Consider the following 21310-nt stretch of genomic DNA (forward strand, 5'->3'; position numbering starts at 1 on the left):
TCTGCCGTGTATATATACGGTGGATGTCTGGAAGGGGTTAATGTGTTAATCTATTGACATCCGAGAGCATCTAGTTCTGAGGCTGGAGAGTGGGCACTGAGAGCCATTGACTCGGCGTCTATCCGTCCACTAATGTTTGCCATCGTTTTTTTTTTTTTTCCCTTGGTGATAAGTGGGGCAGGAGTTGTCCGCCGCTTATCCTCATCTTCTTTAAATAGGCATGCTTGGCTGATCACAATGGGGGTGTTTATTGCAGGATTTAAATAACGGTTATATGCCCCCCCCCCAGCTGCCTGACTCTGTGATCCAACTCCCCTCAACATTGTGAAAGACATTATTACGATGCCCCGTCCATTCACCCTGAGGAATATACACTCGTGGGGCACCGCTCTGTATATCGGGGGCTCCGCACTTATCACTGAGAGGTTTTGCCATCTCGGTTTTCTCTCAAGCCTTTCCCTTGGTAAACGGATCATGTGATGTATTGCAGAATGTGGATAGATTGGACTTGGTGTAAACATTTAGGGCTTCAGCTGTAGGAGGATATTGTGTAGTTTGCCTACTTAGGAGAAACCGTTCCTGGGCGATGACTCAGTTCTATTGCATTGACCTGACATTAGCAAACATCAAGCTTCTGGGAATCCTTGTCTTAGCTGTTGGTGACTTGTCTTTTGACATGAATCACATTGTTGAAATGGTCTTCCAGAAATCATATGAATGGTTTCTACTTCTCCTTCCCTTTTCCCTATGAAAGGAATTTTTTTTTTCTTCTGTGTAGCAAAGCAGAACAGAAGATCCAGGTCCGGCTCGGCCAAAAGTGTCACCGATAAATTATACGCCTACAATGCTCCATTTCAAGGAAAACTCAACTTGTCCTAAAAGACCCCCCCCCCCCCCCGGTGGCTCTCCACCTGTTGTGAAACTACAACTCCCAGCATGCCCAGAGAGTTGCAGGTTGTTTCACCACAGTTGGAGACCACCGCTCTCTGGTTTCACGGTATCTGGGTTTTACCATTGCGTGATTTCATCAGATTCCCCTCGGTGAATCGACATGAAGCGAATGATACAGACTGTTGGTGGTTCCTCCTTTCTAATGTGTTTCTGTGAAACTGGCTGGAATCCTACAAGAGAACTACGGGACTTCCCAATATCGTAATACATTTCTTCTTATAGGACTTTTATCGGGTATCTCCCAAAGTCCTGTTTAAGGGAATGGATGACATTTCTGCAAAACCTACACACAATGGCTATGACTTGTCTCCTGTTTTACCCTTTACTGGGTATTGAGAAAGGAAAAAAAAATTATTTGTAAATATTCTTGTCACTGAGTTGTTCTCAAGTTGTTAAAGGAGTTGTCCACATTTTTTTTTTTTCATAGAAGGAACCCCTAAATAAGCAGATCACAAATCGTCCTGCTGGGACCTCCAGCGATCATCCGCAATCTGTGGGGGATCCTGGCAGCAAGTGTTAAATTTCTCTGCAGCGCCACCATAGGCGAAATGAAGCATTAGACAGTGCAAATTGAAATCAACCAGCTGTCTGTGTAACACGACGTGTGCATCGTCTTCATTTTGAAGTCTTTGAACACTATGGAAAGAGACTCAGGCCCTCACACGTTCTTGCATTTCTAGATTAACCGCAGTATGTGGCATAAATATTCAAGATCGGAATACCCCTTAACAATAACCTCTTTGGCTTAAGCCTAGAAGGGTTGTAGGGGAAATGTAACATTACGCACCACCAATTGGAGACCTATCAATCGCTTCTAGTTGTCCAGATTGACAGCTGCTTGTTTCGGCACCACCCTGGTGTGGCTATCAAGGGGGGGGGGGTGGTCAGTCATATGCCCTTTAAGGCCCTATGCACACGATAGTATTTTTCATCAGTAATTATGGACCCATTCATTTCTATTGGCCATGGACACCTTTCAGTATTTTTACTGATGGGTGTCCGTGCTGAAAAAATTATAGAACCTGGCCTATTCTTGTCCGTAATTACGGCAAGGAGTCTATGGGCGCTTCCGTAAATACGGACGGCTACTGATTTGCATCTGTAAACCGTCCGTATTTACGGGAGCATTGCTGGGCAACATGATATAATTTGCAACCTCCCTCTTTTTGTACGGATCCACATATGCGGATGGAATACGGATGCAATACGGACGTATTTATGGACAGTATTTTGGGATAGATGAAAATATATCGTGTGCATGGGGCCTTAGATCTTGGCAAAATAACGTCAGCCTTCAGGTAGTTGTAGGAGGCATGTACCCAACAATCGTCCCATTAGATGCCTCAACACTGCACCTTAGACCAGGCTGCTTTTAAGTGGACAACAAAAAATGCATTTGGAAAAACCGCCTCTGTAGTATTTTATTGTGTAAAACGACGTAGTCTTGAAATTAACCAGTTCAGGACCAGGAACCGTTTAGCCATTTTTAGCACGCGTTCTTTAAACACCTACAACTTTTTTTTTTTGTATTTGTGATTTTTGCAATGTGTTTTTTTTTTTTTTGTGGTCAATGCAGGTTTCTTTTTATATATCGTTTTTATACACCATTTTTGTCTTTTTTTCTTTTTTTTTTATATATAGGCTTCGTCCTCACTACCGTTAGTATACGGTTCCGTCAGAGGAAGAGCGGATCGAAAGATTAAACGGAAAACAACGGTTCCGTTAGAATTACCATTAATTTCAATGGTAATTATTTTTTTCTGTTGCTTTACGTTTGTTTCCGTTCGCTAGTTTGAAGTTCTGCAGGCTGCAATTTTGCATCCATAAAAAACCCGGAAACCTAGCGAACGGAGACAAACGAAAAGCAACTGAAAAAAAGAATTACCATTGAAATCAACGGAAATTCTAACGGAACCGTTGCTTTCCAATTAATCGTTAAATCCTCTCTTCCTCTGACTGAAGAGGGGCAAACGAATACGAACGCTATTGTGAAAGAAGCCTTATGTAGACAGTGGGCGGTCCTCAACTTGCATTCTAAGTGTTTTGTATTGTTTCATATTTCTAGGACCCCTTTGATTCTTCTGGCTCCTCTGGTGGCTCCATCTGTCCCACCAGCCACTACCCAGCGCCATCCTTTAGGTTGTGTTTGTCCACGCGGAGCACATCGATTTCAATGGGTGGGGAACCTGGTTCCAGAATTTGGAATCTCCAGTTCGAGTGTGAAGATTCTCTCCAGTCCAGACGAGTTCTACCAAGTTCTGAAAGTAAGTGGCCGTTGATCGCAAGGGTATAAATCATGATGAACTCGCCATAGTATTGTCGAGTCGGCTTGCCGATTTAAATAAATGCATTAAAACTGAAGCCAAAAAAAGTGCTGTTGCCCATGGCAACCATTCAGATTTTGGCTTTCTTAGGCAGGCTATTAAATGATGGCTGTGATCTGATTGGTTGCTTTTCTTGTTCTGATTCAGATTTTCTTGTGCACCAATTTTTATAAAGCTCCCCCAAAAGTCCTGGATCATGTTAGAATATCAAAAAAATCAATGGTAAAGCTATGAGGGATTGGATGACAAGAAGTGCGAATAAGAATGAGATAATTGTCGACTGAACGTTGGGCCGAAAGATATTCTTCCTGACTCCCCCTCGGCCGAGCGTTGATTTGTGTTCAATAGGGAGAAAGTCACTGGCAGAGATTATCTACTTTCAAACCAAAGGATCAGGCATATTCTCTCCCGATTGGGGAGAGTCGGGACCCCAACATACGCAGGCGGTCCAGCAGAGATTGGCGCGTTCGACCCACATGCAGCTAATGTGTATTGCCAGCTTAAGCCCAGAGCCTAGACTACCGCCATTTGTAGTAGTAAGCAGTATGTAGTGTCAGCCTATAGACTTCTAATACTGTTCGTGTGACAATCAGGGTATGTTCACACGGCAGCGTCCGTAACGGCTGAAATTACGGAACTGTTTTCAGGAGAAAACAGCCCTGTAATTTCAGCCGTAATGGCATGTTGAGGCGCTTTTTGCTGCGTCCATTACGGACATTAAATGGAGCTGTTTTTCCATGGAAAATGGCTCCATTTACGTCTGAAGAAGTGACAGGCACTTCTTTGACGCGGGCGTCTTTTTTACAGCCCGCCTTTTGACAGCGGCGCGTAAAAAAAATGACCGTGTGCACAGAACATCGTAAGACCCATTCTAATGAATGGGCAGATGTTTGCCAACGCTATCGAGCCGCATTTTCGGACGTAAATCGAGGCGTCAAACGCCCGATTTACGTCCGTAAATAAGCCGTTTGAACATACCCTCACACTGCCAGAAGTTGCAGTTGAATACAAATATATAGTGCCTCCTGTCATTGCAAATTCTCCGTAGCCATTGATAGAAACTTAAAGTCCATTTAAAGAGGTTGCATGATATTAGAAATAGTTTGCTTATTTCCCCCCCAGAAAAAGCGCCAGTAGGCGGTGTCCTGTATTGCAACTTAGCCAGAATCCGTTTAATACCAAACACAATCCATGGACAAGAGTGGTGCTCTATCTGGGAGAAATAAAAAGCAGATGTATATCTTTTACCTAATTTTTTATAACCCCTTTAAGTTGGGCCAAGCTCTTTTGCTGGGCAATGCATGGCACAAGTAACTGCAGCACCAGCCGAAAACAAATCTCTGAGCTCTGTCAGACTACATTCAGAAGAATTATATCAGAAGGTGAAGTTGTTTTTGGATCTGGATCTTTTTAATAACCATTGAAAAGGGGTTCTTTTACACAGGCAAATTTGGCCCATAACAATTAGCGCTGATAAGAGACAGCTGATCGGCGCTGATCAAAGAGACAGCTCGTTGATCGGCGCTCATTTGCTCCTTTCACAAGGGGCTATAATCCGTAATGTAGGGGACGAGCACTTGTTACTACTATCGGGCGTCCTCATACATTACCATCATGTCGGCAGCGCATCTACCTGTTTACACAGTGAGAAGTGCTGCCGACAAGGATAATGTTTTGTGCTGCATGAAGGATACGATCATCCGATGAATAAGCGTTACCCCGTTCATCGACTGATTGTTGCCTTGTCTACACAGGGCAATGATCGGGAACGAGGGTTCATATGAACGCTCGTTTGCCTGATCATTGGCTTGTGTAAAAGGGCCTAAATACTAGCAGAAATTTACAACTATGACGGTCTAGGGACAAAATTGTATTAAAAGATCCTCTGCCAGTTTTACTGAATAATGGGCTGTGGTTTTCCAGTCATTCCCAGTGCAACTGAGTTATAAAAGTCCAGTATAACCTGACGTTCAGGCACTGGATGTTTTAACTGTTTGCTGCAACTTTCCAACTTCTTTATTTTTTTTGCTCAAATTTTGTAGTTTTTGTTTTTCTTCAGGCACAGGTGAAAACTGCCAAGAAGCGAATCACGATGGCATCTCTCTACCTGGGTACAGGTGCTCTGGAACAGGAACTGGTGAGCTGCTGTTCTGTCCTTATGTTTGCCTATGAACTCTTGATTCAGATTGTTTTCCTGGTAGCTTTCAAGTTTCATTCTTTAAATAAAATTGTAATTCCCAGTCACTTCTATACAGGCAATGTCTATCCATTTAGGTCAAGAGGAATAAACGCTCATCCTCATAGACATTCGATATCTGTTGCTGACCACCTATACTGGGGGAGATTTATCCAAAGTCGTGCAAGGTTGGAGCAGGCGGTTATAGCAACCAATTAGATTCCATCTCTTAATTTTCGGAGGTCCTTTGGAAAATGAAAGCAGCAAGATGATTGGTTTCCATGGACAACTGTTCCTTGCATTCGTTTTGGATAAATCTTCCTTAAAAGGGAATTTCCATCCAATATTTAAGGGATATCCACATGATTTTCGATGTTTCTCCGCATGGATACGTCGGCCGCCTCACTAGGCGGGTCAGGGGGCCTCCATTCTCGACATAGAAGTGGGTCCCAGACATATATGGCATATACTGTCTGAGATGGAACTACCTCTTTAATGTCCTATCCTGATGGTGGTGGGGGGAGTGGATGGATCAGGAAGGTTGTATCTTTTGGAGGGCAACTACCATTTTACTTAGTGGCCAAGTGATAGTTCAGCTGATTTATTTTGCCTGTGACTAGTTTTAGCGTCATTGGATTGTTTAGATAAATGTCCTTTGAATTGTACTTCCAGGTGGACTGCATAGAGGAAACCCTACACAGAACGGGCCAGACTGACCTCCAAGTCTCCATTCTGCTGGACTACACCAGAGGATCACGAGGTCAGTGATGAAGGTGATCACAGGCGGTCAGATGGTCATCACGAAGAGATTCCCGTCACACTAGAGGATAGTGCCTCACAGGGTATTGGAATAATTTTTGCCTTGGTTGTTTTTCACGTTTTACTTCTCTTCTGTCACAGGAAAGAAGAATTCTCGCACCATGTTGCTCTCCTTGCTTCGTAGATACCCAGACCGAGTACGCGTGTCCCTCTTTCACACTCCAAACCTGCGAGGACTCCTGCGTCTGCTTACACCAGAGAGATTCAACGAGACAATTGGTCTCCAGCACATGAAGATCTATCTGTTTGATGACAATGTTATCCTTAGTGGGTAAGTCCACCAAACGTTCTAATACAAGAATGGCTTGCAAAGTGTCTCTCTTAACCTCACCATACACGTTCGCTAAAAAGCGTCAAACGGTAGGACGGATTAGCATTTCATCACCAACATAACAGATAAATGTTGGTTGATGTAGCAGGGTATCAAGCCCAAAAAATATTTTTGCATTCTGTAGGATTGGATGTAAGGCTCTGTTTAAATATGCGTCGGAGGCTCCGCTTCTGTCGCAGATCCAGCGAGAAATACAGGACAAAATAGATCAGCATGCTGCTCTATTTTGTCTGTTAAAACGATGGGTACCATGAAGGAAACCCGGTGGAACCCATTAAAAACAATGGGTTCTGTCGGGCATTGGTGTCCATCATACAACGGATTTAGCGCTTCCATTCTTTCACTGTTCTGCTCTTATGACGGAGCAGAACAACAGAAATCCAGAACGCAGATGTGAACAAAGCCCGATGATTCGATAATGGCTTGTTGCCGGCCCAAAAAAATAAAACCGGGCAGATCACAATTTCATAAGATTTTCATTTCTGCTAAAGACTGACTAATGCTAGATAACTGGCTCGAATGGTTGAAATAGCTGATCTCATGTATATGGTGAGCATGAGCAATCCTTCGCTCTTAACGACTTCATTCGCTTTTTGGCCGCTGTACTAATTTACCGCATCAGCTGGATGTGCCATTGTAGTGACTGGAATATAATAAAAATCCCAGACACGCAATGACGCTTAAAGGAGTTCGGGCAAGTTGACTTCTGAATTGCAGCATGCCCGATCTGTTCCCTCTTTTTTACATTTAGCTCATCAAGGATTCTGATTTTAAGGGAGATTTCCCACTACAAATCTGATTGGTGAACATGCACTGTTTCAGGATATTGTAAGATGTTTGTACATGGGCACCCACCTCTCTGCCAGGAACGGGGCAACCGACTCAGGATTTGTTTTGGTCATGGCGTTTGGGTCCCCGACTGATCAAACATTTATTATTTATCCAATCAATGTGACGTCAATGTTTGTTTTGGGGAAAATCCCTTTAAGATTGTCGGATAGATTGCTGCTGGACTCATTCATTTTCTGTATTTTGTTCATAATTTATATGATTATTTTTAGAGCGAACCTGAGTGACTCCTACTTTACCAATCGTCAGGACCGTTATATTCTACTGCAGGGTTGTCCAGAGGTGGCGGATTTCTTTAATGGGTTGGTGGAGGCTGTTGGAGACGTTTCCCTTCAGCTTGATCCAGATGATACAATTCACATAGAAGAGGGAATGGAGCACCCGTATGAAGGCAAGTAGCTAAACGCTTGAAAGGTCAGAGGGACACTTCCGATATGGGATGAAGGGATTTTATCCAATTCCTTTAAAGAGGCTCTGTCACCAGATTTTGCAACCCCTATCTGCTATTGCAGCAGATAGGCGCTGCAATGTAGATTACAGTAACGTTTTTATTTTAAAAAAACGAGCATTTTTGGCCAAGTTATGACCATTTTTGTAGTTATGCAAATGAGGCTTGCAAAAGTCCAAGTGGGTGTGTTTAAAAGTAAAAGTCCAAGTGGGCGTGTATTATGTGCGTACATCGGGGCGTTTTTAATACTTTTACTAGCTGGGCGTTCTGACGAGAAGTATCATCCACTTCTCTTCAGAACGCCCAGCTTCTGCCTGATCACTGCTGTGACGTCACTCACAGGTCCTGCATCGTGTCGGACACATCGGCACCAGAGGCTTCAGTTGATTCTGCAGCAGCATCGGCGTTAGCAGGTAAGTCAATGTAGCTACTTACCTGCAAACCTTGATGCTGCTGCAGAATCAACTGTAGCCTCTGGTGCCGATGTGTCCTCGCTCGTCTGACACGATGCAGGACCTGTGAGTGACGTCACAGCAGTGATCAGGCAGAAGCTGGGCGTTCTGAAGAGAAGTGGATGATACTTCTCGTCAGAACGCCCAGCTAGTAAAAGTATTAAAAACGCCCCGATGTACGCACATAATACACGCCCACTTGGACTTTTGCAAGCCTCATTTGCATAACTACAAAAATGGTCATAACTTGGCCAAAAATGCTCGTTTTTAAAAAATTAAAACGTTACTGTAATCTACATTGCAGCGCCGATCTGCTGCAATAGCAGATAGGGGTTGCAAAATCTGGTGACAGAGCCTCTTTAACTGGTCAAAGAAAAGAGATTGTGGTGTTAAACGGCAACCAATCAGATCCTAGCTTTTATTTTGGAACATTCACTTGCATATAATTGTTGGAATATGATTGGCTGTTAACACAAGGTATTGGAGATTGAATCCAAATATGGCAGCAATTCACTGTTGAAAAACATACTGATGGGTTGGTTGGCTATGTATGACATGTAATAAATAGCAGGTGGTAAAATAAGTATTTTACAGGTGACAAAGCAAAATACTGTGAAGCTGCCAGGAAAAGAGTAATGAAAGTGATCGAGGCAGCAAGACACCAGCAGTGTGAGCTTCACAGCGCAAGCTTCCGGAGCAGGGAGCCGGCCCTCCGCACGGAGCCCCCGGACACTTGGGTTTATCCACTGATACAAATGAAGCCATTTGGAATACAGATAGATGAGCTAGTCACAGAGACTTTGCTGACAGAAGCTGAACGCGGAGACCGGCTTCACCTGACCACGGGGTATTTTAACCTGACGCAAGGTTATATGGACTTGGTGCTGGGCACAAGGGCCGACTACAATATTCTCCTGGCCTCACCAGAAGTTAATGGCTTCTTTGGAGCTAAGGGTATTGCAGGCACTATCCCGGCGGCTTATGTACACATAGAACATCAGTTTTATAATGAAGTCTGTAAAAAAGGGCAGCAGCTGAGGGTCCAACTCCGAGAGTATTTCAGAGACCACTGGACATTTCATGCCAAAGGTAAGTCTATAGTCTGGAAGAGGTTTTCTCCACCACTTCCCTTTTTGTGAAGATTATGTGGTGTGGGTATTTATTTTTGCGTGCTGTTTTCAGAGCATAATAATTGCATGACTTATGAAACCAGCCTTTACCATCATATAATTCTGTATGACCTCCCAGAAATTGCTAAATGTTTGTCTATGTACTTGAACAGGACCGCAATTTCATAGTCTATAGCTTTATTCACACATTGCAGCATTATTGTAGTTTTTTGGTGCGTTTTCTCATGCCACAACCAGGAGTGGATCATTAAGGAAGGGATAGTATATGTGTTTGATTCTATTTCTCTTTTTTTGAATCCACTCCTGTTTGTGGCTTCAAAAACTGCACTGTGTGAATAAGGCCTAAAAACTCTCTTGTCTGCACAAATGATCAGCGAACGAGCGCTCATTCCCGATCATTGCCCTATGTAAACAGGGCAATGATCAGCAGGTGAACGAGCTTGTTCCTTGGCTGATCCCATCCTTTACAGGAGATAAGCTGCCGACGAGATGCAAAATGATGAACGAATGTGTAAACGATCGTTCGTCCCCACACTTTCCGACCATTGCTTCATGTAAATGGAGCTAAACAAGCAACGATTGACGCGCTATATCAGTAATTGGCGCTCGTCAGGAAATCTGGCTGTGTCAAACCGCCCTTTATTCTAATCTCATACTAACCCTTTTAGGGTGTATCTCCGCAATAAGACGACCAAACGCTATTATCCCTCCCCCCACCGTACCAAATTTATCCATACCAGTATTCATTACAGCATTAAAATCCCCCATCAAAAGTAAAGGCACCTCCGGGAATCTAGACCGTTCTTCCACTACTTTCCTAATACACCCACTTGAAAAGGGAGGAGGAACATACAGCACCACCAACACACATTCCCAATGATGGAGAGAACAATGCACCCCAACATACCGCCCCTCCCCATCCTGGAAGGAAGAATGACAAATAAATGGTACTGCCCTATGTATGAGAAGACTCACCCCCTGGAATAAGTAGTGTGGTAAGAATGGAAGCTATGCCCTATCCAGGCCCTATGCATCATGGAGGTCGAGTCCCTAGTCATATGTGTCTCCTGTAATCCAATCACCCGTGCCTCCTGTTGCTTGAGAAGTTCAAACACCGCCTGCCTTTTCCGCCGGCGCCATCTTGGGAGCGGGACCCTGGACTCGCCGGCGGCGATTTCTGTTTCTTAGAACGAGTCATCACAGCCGGGCACTCTGACACCACCACCTCCAAATCGAGGTAAGGCACTGGGGAGAAAGTTTTCCCCGAATTCAGCGCGATATATAGGGCTTACAGGATGGGTACAGCAGGAGCTCCGGTCACACACGTCCACTCACATTCACCGCTAGGCTACGCCCCCCATGTTCGGCCGAGTGCGCATGTGGATCCTAAGGAGCCTTAAAGAAGTTCACTAATAATTAATCTATACAAATTATGAAATATGCAGCGCTGAAATAGATTTGGTCAACATAATTTTTGGAGATCCTTCCAGGAGATGTAAAGAAACATGATTATCCAAAGTAGACATCCGAGGGCTGTAGATTACTTGATCCCGCATGTCCCGTCACTCTGTGATGGTTTTGTGGTGTTTATAGATGACTGTGCACCGCCATTCACACTGTAAGAAATATTACTCACCCATCATGTACTGCAGTGATCATCTATCCGAGGACTGGGACATAACGTGACTTGTAATGTCAGCACAGCTGTCAACTGCATTGTCTAAACCACAATATGCCGAACATCTGGAGAAACCCTTTAAGAAAGGGAAAATCTACCATTTGCAATGTTGTTTTTTTTTTTATCCGTGCTGTCACAGGGTGAGTCTTTTGTTCAATTAATGAAACGTAGGAAACAAGTTGATAAACGTATGTACCTAAGGCCTCGTTTACACGAGCGAGATATACGTCCGTGCGACGCGCGTGCTTTTCACGCGAGTCGCACGGACCTATACAAGTCTATGGGGCAGTGCAGACAGTCCGTGAGTTTTGCGCAGCGTGAGTCCGCTGCGTAAAACTCACGACATGTTCTATATTTCGCCGTTTTCGCGCATCACGCACCCATTGAACTCAATGGGTGCATGAAAACCACGCATGGCGCACGGAAGCACTTCCGTGCGAACAGCGTGATTCGCGCAACAGCTGTCAAACTCTGAATGTAAACAGAAAAGCACCACGTGCTTTTCTGTTTACAAACATCCAAACGGAGTGTCATAATGATGGTGGCTGCTTGAAAAGCACCCAGCCGCGCATCATACACTGATGACACACGCAGCTAAGTGCCTTTTGCGCACGCAAAACGGCACGTTTTTTGCGTGCGCAAAACGCACACACTCATGTAAATAAGGCCTAACCGTGTACGTCAGGAAAGCCCCCGGCGTACACACTAAACGTATCCATAGGGTAACATTAGCTTGAAGGAGGCCAAAAGTGTGTCCTTTTTGGCCTCCATCTCGCCGGTATACATCAATGTATCATAAAAAAAAGTATGAAAAGTAGTCACTCTTGTGCTTGTTGTTGGCAGCTATTCATTTCCCTCTGATACAGTTGTGCCAAATATTTTTAGTCACCCGCAGGTACTGGCACTCTCCTCATGTAAGCTCATACCAGGGTCTGTCTGTACAGGTTTTGGTAACACAAGACCTCTGAGTAGCCTGGTCAAGTCAGGACCCGCTCTGCTTAAATAAGTGTTAGGGACTTTGCTGAAGGAGGAACAATATGAGAAACAGCTCTCGTTCTCCTTCTCTATAGAAATCCAGCTCAGGTGTCTTGTGCTGTGAAACTGGCTGAACCTGACAAGCCACTGACCGTAAATCCTGATTTACTAAGAGACTGCCAGGAAACCACAGCAAAGTGAATGCCTGTGTGTTGACATAGATGTTTTGTGGGCGACGCTGGTCTTTTTATTATTCATTGTATATTGATGGGTGCAGGTTTAATAGTTTGTGAATAGCGCACTGCTATATTAAATGAAACTTTTTTTAACGTTTTTTTTTTTTTGTTTTTTTTCCTGCTCTATAATCCGATATTTATTTACTGCCCCCTACAGGTCTGTGGCTGTACCCTGCAGGTAAAAACATGCCATGTCTCACTCTTATTGGCTCTCCAAACTTTGGGTACAGATCTGTTCACCGAGATTTGGAAACACAAATCGCCCTAGTGACCGAAAACCAAGACTTGCAGCGGCTGCTACATCAGGTGACCATGATCTCTGGGGAGTGGGGGGCGATGATGACAAGGGCTTGTGGGGGTGATGTGTTATGTTATGACCTGTATGGAACACTGTGGGACTTGCTCTATTTTAGGAGCCGTCTGTGGTTTGGTTGTCATTACAGAAGACAAGTGTTTGTCATAGAGAATCCCCTCTGTGTCTGCCAAGTTTTTTTTTTCTTCTCCTCTGGTCTCTCAGCAATTAATTCCTTGTAATGTTAGATGTAACCCCCACGTCAGCTGCCTACCATCGGTTAACCCCTTTAGGACGCAGCCTGTTTTGGCCTTGTGGACACAGATGATTTTTTTCAAATCTGACATGTCACTTTATGTGGTAATAACTCTGGAATGCTTTTACCTATCAAAGCGATTCTGAGATTTTCTCGTGACATATTGTACTTTATGTTAGTGAAAATATGTGGTCGATAAATTCAATATTTATTTGTGAAAAACGTCAAATTTTAACGAAAATGTGCAAAAAATAGAGTTTTTCGGAATTTAAATGTATTTGCTTGTAAAACAGATAGTAATACCACACAAAATAGTCACTAGTTAACATCCCCCGATTGTCTACTTTATGTTTGCATTGTTTTTTTTTCACGTCCTTTTATTTTTCTAGGACGTTACAAGGCTTAGAACTTTAGCAGCAATTTCTCACATTTTCAAGAAAGTTTCAAAAGCTTATTTTTTCAGGGACCAGTTCACTTCTGAAGTGGCTTTGAGGGCCTTATCTATTAGAAAGTCCCCATAAATCCCCCCCATTTTGAAAACTGCACCCCTCAAAGTATTCAAAACTACATTCAGAAAGTATTTTAACCCGTTAGGCGTTTCACAGGAATTAAGGCAAAGTAGAGGGGAAATTTACAAATTTCATATTTTTTGCCGAAATTCATTTGTAATAAAAAAGATTCTGGAACACAGAAGGTTTTACCAGAGAAACGCAACTCAATATTTATTGCCCAGATTCTGCAGTTTTTAGAAATATCCCACATGTGGCCCTAGTGTCCTAATGGACTGAAACACCGGCCTCTGAAGCAAAGGAGCACCTAGTGGATTTTGGGGCCTCCTTTTTTTAGGAATATATTTTAGGCACCATGTCAGGTTTGAAGGGCTCTTGTGGTGCCAAAACAGTGGAATCTCCCCAAAAGTGACCCCATTTTGGAAACTACACCCTCAAGGCATTTTTCTAGGGGTATAGTCATCATTTTGACCCCACAGTTTTTTTTGCCGAATTTAGTGGAATTAGTCTGTGAAGATGAAAATCACTTTTTTTTCTGTGGAAACATAGAATTTTTTCATTTTTACAAGGAATAAAGGAGAAAAAGCACCTCAACATTTGCAATTTCTCCCGATTACGGCAATACCCAATTTGTGGTCATAAACTCATGTTTGGACCCACTTCAGGGCTCAGGAGGGAAGGAGCGCGCTTTGGATTTTGGAGCGCAGATTTTGCTGGATTGGTTTTTAGTGCCATGTCGGGTTTGCAACGCCCCGGATGGACCAGAACAGTGGAAACCCCCCCTAGTGACCCTATTTTGGAAACTAAACCCCTCAAGGAATTTTTCTAGGGGTATAGTGAGCATTTTGACCCCACAGGATCTTTTTAGAGCTAAGGTGACCAAGAAACAGCGATTTTGGCGCTTTAAATTCTTTATTTCTTACAGCGTTCACTGTGCGCAATAAATTACTTTTACTTTATTCTGCGGGTCGGTGCGATTACAGCGATACCATATGTGTATAGGTTTTTTTTTAAAGTTTTGCAGCGTTTTCACAATAAAATTAAGTTTCTATAAAATAATTGATTTTCTGAGACCATATTCTGAGCCGTAACTTTTTTATTTTTTCGTCAAAAAAGCTGTGGATAGGTCTTGTTTTTTGTGTGGGACGGGTTGTAGTTTTTATTGGTAAATGCGACTTTTTGATCACTTTTTATTCTATATCTTGGGAGGTGTGGTGACCAAAAAATAGCTATGCTGACATAGTTTTTTATTTGCGGCGTTCACCGTGCGGAAAGATTAAAATTATAGTTTCATAGTTTGGGTCGTTACGAACACGGTGATACCAAATATGTGTACTTTTTTAAAAATTTTCATTTTTTTTCCTATAATGACTTATTCTAGGAAAACAAAACCTTTTATTTTTACACTTTTTATAAAACATTTTTATAAACTTTTTTTTACTTTTTACACTTTTTTTTTTTTTTACTTGCAGCTCTGATCGCTGCTAGAATACTTTACACTACCTAGGTAGTGTAACGTATTCCAACTGTCAGTCTGACGTCACAGTAACTCTGACAGTAAGTCTACGAGGACCAGCCAGAGGCTGGTCCTCATAGGCTTCCATACACGGCAGACCCGGAGGCCGTTGCCTGGCCTCCGGGTGCCATCACAAGCATCAGCAGCCCCCACAATTGCATAGGGGCTGCTGATGTGCTACAAACCCCCTAAATGTGGCGATCGCAATCGAGCACCACATTTATCGGGTTAATTGATGAAATCAGCGGCGATGAGCCGCTGATCGGCAACACTGGAGTGTCCGCTGTCGGGGACAGCTGATCTCCCAGTTCCCGATGCACACCTTGTCGCCGACAGTGTGCATCGGGAACGACACAGTGAATTTCTGCCACCTTGACAGGAAGCCTATCGGGACCAGCCAGAGGTAACCGTAACAGAACAAGAGAAGGACCTGGGTATTCTGGTAACAAATAAGCTAAGCAGCAGAGCCCAATGTCAGGCTGCAGCTGCAAAAGCAAATAGGATTTTAGTGTGAATAAAAAGAGAGCTATAAACCTGTGATTCTAATGTAATATCACTGCTCTATAAATGTAATATTACCACTCCATAAAGCTCTTGTAAGGCCACATCTTGAATATGGACTTCAGTTTTGTCCACACTGTAAAAAGGACATAGGAGAACTGGAGAGGGTTCAATAACAAGCAACTAGATTATTAAATGTTATGGGAGATATCGCTTACAATGAAAGGCGAGAACAAATTGGGCTTGTTCAGCTTTGAAAAAAGACGCCTTAGAGGTGATCTTATTAACATGTATAAGTATGTGTGTGGTTAATACAAAGAACTAGCACATGATCTGTTCTTTCCCAGGACTTTACAAAGGACAAGGGACATTAATTACGTGTGGTGCAAAGACGTTTCATACGTCCATAAAGGAAAGGGTTCTTTACAGTTAGAGCAGTCAAACTATGGAATTCCCTACCTCAATAGGTAGTAATGGCAGATTCATTGTCAGCATTTAAATGGAATGTGTCGCTAGAATGTTTTTTTTTGTTTTTAAGTTAAACAGTATATAAATGATTACACATTGTTCTATGTTTTTTTAATTTTTTCACAAGTCAGGAAATATTATAAATTAGATTCTAATTTATAACATTTCCCTGTGCTGGTCACTAGAGGGAGTAATTCCCCAAATTGCAGCATTGGCATGTGGTAAAGCAACCTGATTGCTTTATGCTGCAAAATTGGAGAAGACACACTTGCTCTAGTGTGCTCAAACAATCCCCCCTCCTTTATCCTGGCTAGTGGCAGGAGAAAGGAAGGGGTTGAATGTTCAAACCTCCTACACTGTGTGCCGCCATTTTTTGAGCGAATGCACAGTGTAGGAGGATTAGATACAGTTCTAAGCAGACAGTATAACACTAACATACACGAACATAATACACACATCACATACACAAACATAACTTACCTGCTCCTGCCGCCGCTGCCTCCGCTCCTAGTCCTTGCTTCTGAATATATGGACGGAAGCCGCGACCGGAAGTAATGATCTTACTGTCCAGCCGCGGCTTCCGGTCCAGATGAAAATCGCGCTGAATGTCACTCTGCCGAAGACCTTCCTTTTGGACTGTGTGGGAGCGGCGCATGCGCCGTTCCCACACAGACGGCGTACACTATAGTGAATGGAACGGCTCCCGTTGGCATTCTCTATGGGGATGTATGTGCCGTATTCCATCTCTTTGTGTCGTTAATCGACACATACAGAGATGAAAAAAAAAGTGGCAACCCCCATAGAGAAGTAAAAGAAAAGTAAAACACAAATAAATAAAATTTATTTGAATAACATAGTAAAAGCAATAACATAAAAAAATTTTTTTTTCGTCACACCTTCCCTTTAAAAAAGGGCGAGATGTTCATCTAATGACTAATAGCATTGGGGGTTCTAAGTAATCTAGCAATGAATGACATATAATGGAACGCGAAAGGTTGAACTTGATGGACTGGTGTCTTTTTTCGACCTTTGTAACTATGTTTATATTTGAAGGCTGACAACCTATACAATCCTCAATCTTCTCAAAGCGCAGAGTTTACTAAAATTGTATCTCGTCTAAGCAATCCCCTGTGAGCGTAAAAACATCCACCATCACAAATCTTTCCTGATCTGTTTAATGCAATGTCTGTGTTGCCAGATCTGTGCTGCAATGGATACCAACATTGCCCTGTGGACCCCATTGACGGGTCTGTCGGGTTCTGTCATGCTGTCTGTCGTTTTAACTGTAAAAATAGTGCTGCATGCTGTTCCAATCTGAACTGCAGTGTTAACAGAGCCTTAAAGTGTAGCTAAATGTTTGATAAACCTCTGACATGTCATAGTGACATAGTACTCCGATACATCGGCTTTCCGGAAAAAGCCGAACAGACACGAAGCGGCTGAGCGCTCACACGATCACTTCAGCTGCTCGGACCCCCGCCAATCCAAGCTTCTGACACGTCACAATGACAGGTTAGAAGGTTGTCAAACTTATAGGTACACTTTAAATGTATAAACTAGTCCAGGCTGTTTAGCTCACAGAGGAATGCCATTGACTGGACATAAATGTAATAAACTTTAGGCTGTGCGAAATATTATGTCTGCATAGGGTTTCAACCTCTGGATATAAACTAGGTTTTACAATTCACTGATGGTATACAGAGATCTTGAAAATGTTGAAGTACTTTTCTTTATACTAGGATTTGGCTTTAGTTACTTTAAACGAGAAACCTACTATTAAAGGAATGATCTGCTTTAGTCAAACCCTTTTTTTTTACTCCTTATTAGGAAATATGTTTGCAATAGAGGGGGATCTCAAACCCTTGCGTCCCCATTTTAGCCAGAGTGGAGAGCTGTACAAAGAGCAGCTCTTGGTCTGTAAGACCTGGCTTAAATCGTACGTAACTTTTCAGGTGACTTGTCATATGTGTGCCATGAGGAATAACACTATTTCTGGCCATTATATGACTTGTATTTGGCATCATTTAGCAGTTTTCCCCTCTGCAGGTTCTATCTCTAAATCTCAGGTGTCTCTGAGCTAGTGGATAGATGTCTTCTATACACAGCACACATAAAAGAGAAGAAGCCTTCTCTCGTCTCAATCTATCACATATATACAAGATGCAGCAGCATGGAGGACATTATACAGCAGTACTGAGCAGTGTAGATGAGAATCCAGCACTTGGATGACATAGATATTTTACCTACAGTCTGTGTCTTTCTCACTTTTTTCTTTGCTCTCACGTCCTTCTCCTCCCTTCTCCATAGACTTGTATAGGCAGCGTGTCTGTGTCTCTGACGGCTCTTGCACCCTCCTCCTGCTAGCACCTCACCTCTCCATAGACTTGTATTGGCAGCATGTCTGTTGCTGACTTGCTCTACTCCTACATCCCCCTCGCCTGTATATAGACTTGTATAGGCAGCTGTGTGTCTTTCACTTTGTGCAGACTCACTTCTCCTGTTTCCCCTTTTGAATCCATAAACTTGTATAGGCAGCATGTGTGTGTCTCTCACTTTGCTCCTGCTTTCTCCTCTCCATATGCAGTCAGTCTGTGTCTGACTCACTCTCTCTGTGCTCCCCCTCCCCTCTCCTTAGACTTGTATATGCAGGCATTAAAGGGACACATCTCCACCTTCTGCAAACCATTAATTCTGCTCTGTAGCTAGGTCCAGATTTTTCTTGACAACAGGGATGACACGAAGGGAGACACCTAGTGGCAGTAACTTCACACAGACTCTGCTTGGATAAAACTACATTTTAACTGAAAATAAAATTACAAAGTTGATCTATATCAGGATTACTATCAGATCAGCAGAAGTTGTTTAAAAAGTTGATGTCCATACACATTAGATGAAGTCAGCGGCACTGTCCGACTTTCTTGTTCGTGGGGTCTCCTCACTCTTCTGCTATAGCAGATGTTGGTGGGAAAGGCCACTGCCAGAGGGGTCAAACAGCAGCTCATTACCCTCTCGCCTTTGAGAACACATGCTATCAAAAGTGTAAGGCTACCGTTATTCCATTGACGACCCACTGATTTCCCCGGATGCTGTGTAAAGCCACGTTTCTATGCAGTGTTTCTGCAGGGAGAATAGAGACTAGCTGTCTGGTTTTTCTTGGCGCAGAGCGCAGATTGAGGGGGACCCCAGTAAACATCTAGTTGTGGGGGGGGGGGGGCACCTTTCACCAATCCGGACAACCCTTTTAAGTGGCTGCTTCTTTTCCCAGCTTCACTTTTCAGAGTCTTCGCTTATTTTCCCTCTTCTATTACTTCTTTGAAATAATTAGTTTTTCCTGTATAGGGGTCAAATTGTGAAATGGTGTGTGTACACTTCATGTGTGTAACCGGCTTCTTTATATAAAGAAATGCTTTGTCAGTTATTGTAAAAGGAGCTGTCGGATGAGTATCCATTTCCTCCCATGTGTTACAGCAAGGACAATGACGCAAAAGATTTATTTTATTTGCATAAAAGCCCAGCGACACGTCGGCCCGTTATTTGAGTCCACGTGACCAGCATTGATGTTTCTTTTCCCTTTACGTCCCATTACTGAGGTTTACTGTAAATCAGGAAATCCTTCAATACGCTACAGTTGTGGGATGTGCTTTTCATGAGGTCGATGTCCCTGATGCATGTGGGTAAACTTCCTCATTACACGCCCTTTATTGTGAGTTTACTGGCATTGGCATGTTATCAGTGTAATCCCATCAGTTCTGAAATTGGTGAAAATAGGGAAGCCATGACCCTACGTCTTTTGGTCTTGTCAAGTCTCAACACTTTCATCGGCCCTTTAGGGGAAAATCACAGTTCCTGTTTCAATTTGCAGCCATTAACATGATTACGGAGCACAATGTAAAGGGCCCTTGAGGTGTTAAAGTAAGCGCCATGTATAATCATTGCGTTGCGTCGTTACATTGTTTCTCCCAGAGTTTTAGACATTTGTTTTGTCCGTGTGCAGTTTCAACACGGCCTTGCAGCAATGTATCGTTCACATTCCAGTACGCAGGTAGAGTGCAATGCAGAACTCGCTTGTAATGTAGGAATTCATGAATAAAGGTGAATCGCATGCTTAGCGGTGCACAGTACCCCCATAATATTCGTTTTTCCAGCTCTTGACAGAGCCGCTTGAAACATTGTGGGGAGTCTGAGCTGGATATATACCGGAACATTATATTAAAAAAAATTAAAATCTTCTCTATAGGCTTAAAAAAAAAAAAAAAAGTTAAATGAATAAACAAAATAATGTAAAAGCACTGTAAAAAACATCGTTTTTGCTATACATAAACTTTATTAAATATGAGGCCCGATCCTTACTAGTTGCCCTACTTCATATCCTAAAGGCACTTACCCACCTCTCTTGACAGAGGAGTTTATATTGTGGTGTTCAACCCCTCCAAGGTGGTGTGTTCCCAGATTGCCCCCCCCTCACTTGGAGCGGCCACCATTGTACCCTGCAGCCTTACAGCGGCTGCCGGTACTCCATTCAGCCTTCCCTGCCGGAAATCTTAGTGGCCTAAAACTCGGCTCCTTGCAGGGTCAGAAGAGACACGTCTACAATCTCCTGGTGGGGTGAATCTGTAAGTTTCCTGCCTATAAACCATTGGAGGTCATTACTTTGCTTCAAGGGAAGAGGGTCCTAGAACTGTGTAATACTCTGCCTGCTGACTAAGGGGCTGCATACTACTTTCATCTTTAATATCTCAATTGTCCGTCTTGCACAATCAGCAGTCGGTCGGTTCGAATTTAAAGGGCCAGTACCTCTATATACATAACCTGGGACTGTGATCTCTCTCAACTCTGGAAATTATTCTCCTGATACCTATACTATCCCTGGACTTTATATATGTGCTCTGCTGAAGGGGATGTACCCTCTGACAATTCATGAACCTACGGTGTGACTGTATTTATATATAATAATCCTCCGACAAGGTGTTTTCCTGCTGTTCTACCTACCACAAAACCCTCTCTCGTATAGACTTGGCTTTGGCCTGACAGGACCTACTTGCTGCAATTTGAGAAATGAGTTCTAGTCCTCGTGGCATATCTGACCGCTCTGCCATCCTGATTACCCTTCTAATAGGCCCACTTCTCCAATCCAGACTGTGACATTTACATCCAAGATGGTTACAGGTCCCACTAGTAGACGAAAAGGCTAAGTCTGCCCACAAAGTCTACTGGGAACTTAATTCTACACATGCTGTTCATTTTAATTAGGTGGGACACAGACAAAGCCACCATTAGGGGCACGGTAACCCTCGGGATTAGGTCTTTGCGACAACAAAAGTTGTGGGTGCTGAGCGTGTTTATGTAGATGACCCATCTGATCAGAATAGACTACGCTGGTTTCAATTTCAAAGGGTGCG

At 43.1% G+C, this 21310-nt stretch overlaps 1 protein-coding gene across 7 annotated transcripts in view; it reads left to right on the forward strand.

Annotated features, from left to right (window-relative positions):
* The window catches only part of PGS1 (phosphatidylglycerophosphate synthase 1), a 67621-nt gene that overhangs the window by 38805 nt on the left and 7506 nt on the right, over positions 1–21310 (forward strand). For 5 of the 7 annotated variants that reach the window (XM_075845704.1, XM_075845705.1, XM_075845706.1 and 2 more), the window contains 7 exons: positions 3017–3215; positions 5335–5412; positions 6124–6211; positions 6352–6541; positions 7663–7841; positions 8945–9439; positions 12527–12675. In XM_075845704.1, coding sequence (XP_075701819.1) covers positions 3017–3215; positions 5335–5412; positions 6124–6211; positions 6352–6541; positions 7663–7841; positions 8945–9439; positions 12527–12675 — 1378 coding nt within the window. Of the gene's footprint in view, positions 1–3016; positions 3216–5317; positions 5413–6123; positions 6212–6351; positions 6542–7662; positions 7842–8944; positions 9440–12526; positions 12676–21310 lie in introns of all 7 variants that reach the window. The other 2 variants (XM_075845710.1, XM_075845709.1) reach the window with 1 other exon arrangement.

Source organism: Rhinoderma darwinii, chromosome 13 (assembly GCF_050947455.1).
Source record: "Rhinoderma darwinii isolate aRhiDar2 chromosome 13, aRhiDar2.hap1, whole genome shotgun sequence".
NCBI classification, from domain to species: Eukaryota; Metazoa; Chordata; class Amphibia; order Anura; family Rhinodermatidae; genus Rhinoderma; species Rhinoderma darwinii.